General features: G+C 35.2%; 2 protein-coding genes across 3 annotated transcripts; one reads left to right on the forward strand and one right to left on the reverse strand.

Annotated features, from left to right (window-relative positions):
* Positions 1-314: 314 nt before the first annotated feature.
* On the forward strand, positions 315-4498 carry LOC107643292 (U-box domain-containing protein 34). Of its 2 annotated transcripts, none has more exons than XM_016346891.3 (9): positions 315-679; positions 869-990; positions 1101-1216; positions 1573-1700; positions 1792-2045; positions 2157-2258; positions 2485-2913; positions 3262-4014; positions 4109-4498. In XM_016346891.3, exons 1-9 carry the CDS (start codon positions 496-498, stop codon positions 4298-4300), a joined length of 2280 nt encoding a protein of 759 aa, XP_016202377.1. In that variant the 5' UTR covers positions 315-495; the 3' UTR covers positions 4301-4498. The 2 variants fall into 2 exon arrangements, with proteins under 2 accessions (XP_016202377.1, XP_016202387.1); XM_016346901.3 differs by having other exon boundaries at positions 420-679; positions 843-990.
* Positions 4499-4769: 271 nt separating this feature from the next.
* Positions 4770-7714, reverse strand: LOC107643330 (Lactoylglutathione lyase / glyoxalase I family protein). The gene is made up of 6 exons (XM_016346942.3): positions 7675-7714; positions 7010-7214; positions 5978-6149; positions 5791-5874; positions 5487-5690; positions 4770-5106 (listed from the first exon to the last, which is right to left on the reverse strand). The coding sequence occupies exons 2-6, from the start codon at positions 7058-7060 to the stop codon at positions 5012-5014; spliced, it is 606 nt and encodes a 201-aa protein (XP_016202428.1). The 5' UTR covers positions 7061-7214; positions 7675-7714; the 3' UTR covers positions 4770-5011.
* Positions 7715-7915: the final 201 nt, after the last annotated feature.

Below are 7915 nucleotides of genomic sequence, written 5' to 3' on the forward strand. Positions count from 1 at the left end.
TAACTTAATAGATTACCAATTTAATAATAATTGTTTACGTAAAAATTCAGATACAATGAAAAATTATTAAATAATTTAATATATTTAATTAAATTATTATCTAAAATATTTATGTATCAATTTCACAATAATTACATGCGATTTTCCACATTTCTTTCATTAACAAAAGGGTACTTATCGCCAATGAGTTATAGCTCAAATGACATACTCTCTCCGTACTCAATTAAGAGGTTGCGGATTCGAGACTCTTATCTTTGATAAAAAAAAAAAAAAAAAGAAGGAGAAGAAGAAGAGAGGGTGCTTATCCAGGACGTGTAAAGTGTGAATATAACAGAAAAAGGTAAATTGAAACTAAAGAAGTGGTTCGATGAGTGAGAAACGTGGACCAATTAAATTCAAGTCTTGCTTTGACCAAGAGCATATCATAGTTGACCAAAACAATAACAAACAAGATAATAATCATAATACATATTCCCATTTTCCATTTCTCCTCCGATGTCAAGCTTCGCCGTCGCCGGTGCCGAAATGAGATCGGTTGCTGTCGCCGTCAGTGGAAGCTCCGGCTGCGCCAGGGGAAGCCGGCGAGCCGTGCAATGGGCGGCGGAGAATCTAGTGCCTCAAGCCGATAGGTTTATCTTAGTCCACGTCATCCCTAGAGTCACTTCAATTCCAACGCCATGTATGTGCTTCCTTCACTTTTCGCCTTTGGATTCTTCAGCCGTTGATTCGTGCTGTTCACTGCAATTGATACAATTTTCAAAATTTTAGCTAAAAAAAGGATGAAGATTTTTGTATTCTAATTTTATTTTCTTGAATTTGATAACTGAATTACTGAAAACAAGGATGGGTGGTGTTTTGGAATTCCCAGCTGGAGAGTGTGTTCCGATTTCGGAAGCAGATTCGGATGTCTTAGCAGCTTATGTGCAGGATGTGAAGCAAAAATCTGAAGAAATCTTCGTTCCATTCAAAGAACTATGCAAATCAAGCAGGGTAAGTTACTCTGTTTGTTTTTGGTTTTTGTTTTAATGTTGTTTCAAATTCACTTTGACATTGAGAAAGTTATGATATGAGCGAAACCAAATTAAACTGGAATCTTGCAGATGGAAACCTTGCTACTAGAAGATGACAATCCTGCAGATGCACTTCTAAGCTTTATCTCTGAATCTGGCATCCAGATACTAGTGATGGGTCCTGACTCCTCAAATTTTATTACAAGGTATGTACTATACATATGTGTTCTAAATATTCAGTGTTGAAAAACCAGATGTGTTAATTCTTCGGTTTTCTTCTTGTTAGTACCCTCTTGATAATTTTGCAGTATCTTATTGTGTCTATTAGAGACCAGGTTTCATAAATTTTGCTACTAGATAATATATCTTGAATGGAACTTATAATTTATAAATATGAATTAGCTTTATTATATAATAGATCAATTGGATTTTTAAATTCTTGTAGGTTGCATCTTTTCTAGTTGAGTTATTGCAATCAGTAGTTTGACAACCAAAAGCTTTTCCTGGATAAACGAGATTAAAGTAACTTCTTCATCTTTTTTTTTCCTGGCCCTTCTCCCAGAAAATTGAAAGGACCAGGGATATCAGCGACCGTTCTAAGAAGTGCTCCTGACAGCTGTGATGTATATCTTGTAGCTAGAGATAAAATTATGTCGAAGTTAGCTGATTCTTCATCTTTTAATTCTCAAGGTATGATAGAAATATTTCATTTTAAGATCTTCGTGTCATTCTTTATTGAAGAATTTGTTAGTTTCTCATTATCATATTTTTCTTCCAACAGAGAGTAGTTCAAGGTATTCAGTGAATTCTCAGGAAAATAAAGGGGAAAGTGGTGTAGGGATTTGCAGAGAAATGTCCGGAATTAATACTCCAATTCTAAAAAATTTTCGATTTTTATCGATATCAGACCGTAATTATATTGGTCTACAAACATCCAGTCGCAGGAGCTCATTAGATAATTCTAGCAGTGGTGATGATTTTGAAGCTATTAGCCTCCACTCATTTGACTATGTAACTTCTGCGCAACGTGAACATGTAATTTCCTCTCTTGCTAGCAGATGAATGATTTGTGATTTACCGGGAATTTTTAGATTTCACAGTTCTCACATGAGAGCAGTGATGTTCACATTATGTGTATTTATGCAGTTAGCAATGCAAGAAGAAGTGGATCGGCTACAGCTGGAGTTGCAGAATACTATTGCTATGTACAAACAAGTCTGTGAAGACCTAGCTCATGTTCGAAACAAGGTGAGAAATTGATAATATTTTTTTTTCTTTGTTTATAGTTTGAAATCCTCTCCACTGCAGCCCAATCTTTAATTCATTTCTAATTTCCAACTTCAATGCCTAAGCTGGTGCCAACAACAGGTATCACTGAATATAACTTGGTGATAGAAAATGCAAGGTTTTATTTTCAAACATAGGGTACTAATTGTTAAGTATCTTATGTTTACTTCCATGCCTTCACTTACAGACCCTTCTACTTTCTTCTGAATCTCTTGAAGAAGCTAAGAGAGTACATGCTTCCCTTGAAAACGAGCAGTTTTTGAGAAAAGTTGCTGCTGAAGAGAAAGAGAAGTATTTAAAAGTTATGAAGGAACTCGAGGAGGTAAAAAACGTGCTTGCCAAAGAGTCGTATGAAAGACAGATTGCTGAACTTGATGTCCTTAAAGAATCCATAGAAAAAAAGAGAATAGTCGATACATTGATCTCACATGACAAGAGATACAGAATTTACACCATGGATGAAATCAAGGAAGCAACAAATTTCTTCTCCGAGGACTTGGTAATTGGTGAAGGAGGGTATGGGAAAGTTTACAAGTGCACTCTGGATCACACACCAGTAGCAGTAAAGGTTCTCCATCCAGATGCAATCAACAAGAAAGAGGAGTTTCTGAAAGAGGTTTCCCTTGTTCTATAGTTCTTCCTTTTTAAGTTGTTTATATTAGAAGAGTTTTAATACAAATCAAATTCTTTACTAAATTGTTATTCCATCTAACCCAGTTCTTCACACTTTTTAAAGGTTTAAACTGTGAACATCACATTAGAAATTCAAGTATCCAAAAGCCCTCGTTTGAAACCTTGCTGATAAATTATTCAAAAGTTTCAAGCTCGTAGCTTTTGACCCATTATTTTTCATTAAATTGTCTTGAACAGTAGTAGTTTTTAACGCATTAAATGAATGTAATACTTGTATGCTGCAATTAAAGAAATATAAGTCGTTCATATTATTCTCTCCCATTTCTTGAAGGTTGAGATTCTTAGTCAACTACACCATCCAAACATGGTTTTGTTACTTGGAGCTTGTCCTGACACCGGTTGCCTTGTTTATGAATACATGGACAATGGAAGTCTAGAAGACTATATTTTCAAGAGAAATGGGAAACAGCCTCTTCCTTGGTTTACTCGATTCCATATTGTTTTTGAGATGGCCTGTGGGCTCTCATTCTTACACAACACAAAGCCAGAGCCTATTGTTCATCGAGATATCAAACCTGGCAATATCCTCTTAGACAGGAATTATGTGAGCAAAATTGCGGACGTAGGGCTGGCTAAACTCCTTTCAGATGTCGTGCCTGACAATGTCACAGAGTACAGAGAATCCATGCTTGCCGGTACTCTCCATTACATGGATCCAGAGTATCAGAGGACTGGCACAGTCCGAACAAAATCAGATGTATATGCTTTTGGACTTATAACTCTTCAGTTGATAACTTCTCGCCACGCGCGTGGACTCATTTTGGCTGCTGAAGATGCAGTTATGAAGGGCTCCCTTGGTGATATTTTAGATAAATCAGCTGGTGATTGGCCTCTCAATGAGACATTGGAATTGGCCCAAATTGCCCTTAAATGTGTTGCACTTAGATGCAGGGATAGACCAGATCTTGACACTGAAGTTCTTCCACAGCTTGAAAGACTTTCTGTTGTGGCAGATGCAGGTGCAAGGATAGGAAGAAGAAAGAGTATACACACACCAAGCCAGTATTATTGTCCAATCCTTCAGGTAAAAGAACTTCACTTATCTGATGAACATATATGTTTAGTGTGTTGAATATTTGTGATGTAGATATACATTATCCTTCTTGGTTGTAACGCAGGAAATAATGGATGATCCGCACGTGGCTGCGGATGGTTTCACTTATGAGTACAGAGCAATCAAAGCATGGCTTAGCAGACACAACGTTTCACCGGTGACAAAGCATAAACTCAGAAATTCTATCTTGATTCCAAACCATACTTTACGTTCTGCCATTCAAGAGTGGAAGTCAGGAGTGTCCTCATTTGATTAGAAAACATATATGACTTTTACTTGCTGCATTGAAACCGTTAGTTAGCATTTGAATTGCACAAAGGGTTTATATAACATTTTTTTGGAATTTAGGTGAAGCATTTTTTCCCTATACAAAAAATTTGTAAATAAACTTTCCTTGCCCCATTGAATTATAGTGTACATAGTTCAAACCAAATTATAATAGAGATGTGTTGGACAAGGATGCAGATTTATGATTTCAATATTACTAGGAACAAGTTTGTTATTTCATTGCCATTTTAAAATTTATAGTATAATATCATTTCAAAAGTTTGTTTTTGGATAAGATATGCAGACATAAATCAATTTACCATAAATCAAAATCAAGTAAGAATTTATCCTTTTTTATTATCAGCAATCCAAACACAACCTTCAATTTTACTTCTTAAAATCATTTTTTTCCTGTGTGTGCGTATCTATATATATATCATCCTCTCTGATGCTCTCAGTGAAAAATCACTCTGCTCAATCTTGTTACTTTCAACACTGCCATTCATTACATTTTGCCTTACATATGTAGTATAAGCCAATATCATCTCTTTTGAGTTGGCACTTGGAAATGAGAAAATTTATATCAACCGGTACTCTGCTAGCGGCTAGTGCCACTTGCATATATACAATAATCTGTACATCTATTTCTGCTTTCTGGTGACTAGAAGGTATAGAAATAGCAAATGGTACCCCAAAACCTTCAGCCTTCAACTTGTGTAAACTCAAGAGCATTTGCATCAGGGTCGCGTGCAAAGATTGCCGGTCTTCCGGATTTGCTAAGTGTGTATGGAATACCTATAAAATAAAAAGAATTTAATTTTAACACACTATCAATCACACATCAACAAAAAACTCTCGTATGCACTACTTGAATTGTCATACGAATAGAAGGATTTGATTGAATAATAATGTAAAGACTCAGCGCATCAAAATTAAACTCAAATAAGAAAGCGAAGGTTAAATATGGAGCATATCTTTGGTAATTCTTGATGTAAATATGATTGAGAAGTCATTACGGTGTTGTTTGATCTATATAGTTGGCCCCCATTAGTGGGAGAAGACTTGGTTATTCTTATTGATCTCTTTTGGAATTTTACCATTTCAAAAGCTCCAAATCATAGTGAACTATGATGAAGTATGAGCATTTAAAATTTAAGCAAGGAACAAAGAAATACCAGCTTTATCAAAGATTGCTTTCAGCTTGAGAACATCCCGGATTGCAATACACGTGTGACGATCTCGCCCTCCATGTTCTGCTCGTCCAGTTAACGGGTCAGGGTTTGGAAGCTCCATCAAGTGAATCATCTCAGAGCCTACCCACAACCAAGCACCCCTATATGGAAGCTTATCGTGTGGCCTTGCTTCATTTATTTCGAGGCCTAAATTTCATTGAATCTAGTTATTCAAAAACTTCTTTCTTGCTACACAGGTACATATATACAACACATTTTAGTGTGAAATAATCAAAAGATGGCATACCTAGAATGTTTTGGTAAAAGTCAAGGGATCTTTCTAGGTTTTCACATAAAATTCCAACATGGTGAATGCTAACAACACCATAATCTGAAAAGTAGCAACAAAATAAATATTAAGGGGGAAAAAGACAGATAGGCAAAAGCAACCCTTAAAAACATGAGAATAAAGCAGAAAATGAAAAGTAACATACTGTTCTCGTCTTTGTTAGTAGCAACTGATTCTTTGTCAAGTACATCTCCTCCAACGCTCGTCTGAGCTTTTATCGCCATGTTGGGAACATGGCATCTCCCATTTCTTACATTAGCATGACAAAAGTTGGATTGAATTTTTGTGGTTATGGATGAAAAGCTGGCATAATTCAACTGGAACAAAAGAGAGTCAATAAAGCATGTTACATGACATACAGAGTCAAGGCTCACTCATAAGAAATTGCTGCAATTACAAGCTAAAGTTGTATTTGACAAGTTCACTTCCAATCTACTTGGGAGTAAACCTCCTTCAATGATCCATTCATTGATGCCTTATTTATTACGGATTTGGATCCTCTAAAGTTTGAAGTTCACTTCAAAGAGTAAAGTGTGATCTTCTACCCTTGAATAATTTTTCTTTCATATTTATTATTGGTCCACCTATGAAATCAATGGTGAGAGATCACACTTTACTCTCTAAAGTGAAATTCAAACTTTAGAGGATCCAAATCCATTTATTACCAATCTGATTGGGAAACACCAACCAAAACATGTGTTCTTTTTTATCCTTTTCCTCAAACAGACAACTGAAAGTTACAAAATTACCGCCAGCAAAAAAAAGTTTACTTTTTCACCTCCTTGTTTTTTTTTATGATAACCATGACTACTACGAAGAACAGAGAAGACAATAAACACCAAAGCATGTTATAAGGACCTAAAAAACTCAAGCTTTCATGATATTATTTGAGTATCTCCGCATACAACGAAATCCAAAATGATCAGATTCCAATTCTTACATAGTAATCTATTTCCTGATTTTCCTAAACAAGATGAGTAATTTAGCATTATAAGAATCCAATTCGCATCTTATAATAGAGCTCCTCAATTAGGGCACAAAACACACAAACTAAAAACCCCTTTGTACCAATTTATTAGACAAAGCAGTTCTACAACTCGAGGCCACATTGCGAAAATCCCAATAAGGGTACAATAAGCAACATAATAAACTCCGAAAACAAATAAATAAAAATCACCTTTTGCTGCAGAGGAGAGACAAAGGAAGGTGCTTTGAGAAGGGACGCCATGGCAGAACAAGTGAACAACAACTAAAGCTAGTGTGGCCTATGATTCTGTGAATGTTCGGGGATATTGAGGAACGAGTGGACACAGTGCCCTCCTTGCTTTCTGGGGCTCACAAATTTCCACAGTGAAAATTGAAAAACAGTAAACACCAGCCACCTATGGTGCACGGACTCTGACACGGACACGGAACACGACATACACAAAACACGCCGAACACATGAATTTTAAAATTTTAAGAACATGAATACATATAAAATATAAAATATTTTTTAGATAAATCGTAACGAAATATAAATTAATTTTTTAAATTATTTTTAATGTCTTATTTTAATTATATCAAGTATTTAAAATATTTTTTGTTTTAATAAATAATAATATATACTATATCTAAATTTATTTTAAGAATATATATTAAGAATAAGACCGGACACGTTGACACGTGATGGTATTTAAGTGTGTCTAAATATATCTTTAAAAAAATTTTATTTTGATTGAGACACGATTTAGACACAAAAAACATACATATCGGACGAATATCGATAAGTGTCTATCCAAAATGTGTCCGACACGCAAACACAGCAAGTCAGTAAAGTGTCCGTTTTTTATAGCCAGCCACTGATTTCGGGTTTGGGGCACAATTATAAAATCAAAACATTACAGGTACTTTTTCATAAATTGGCAAAAATACTTCCTTTTTCAATAAAATAAAATAATATACTATAGTGTGCTGACGTTGGATGACATGGGCAATGATGACAACAAGCATTGGGATAGATTTACTTTCAAACCGCGGTTTGAACTTTGAAGACATTCACTCATGATTAGCATGCATGTGATTATGATTATTTATTACTATT

This window comes from Arachis ipaensis, chromosome B1 (genome assembly GCF_059453495.1).
Source record: "Arachis ipaensis isolate K30076 ecotype BB chromosome B1, ASM5945349v1, whole genome shotgun sequence".
Classification (NCBI taxonomy): Eukaryota; Viridiplantae; Streptophyta; class Magnoliopsida; order Fabales; family Fabaceae; genus Arachis; species Arachis ipaensis.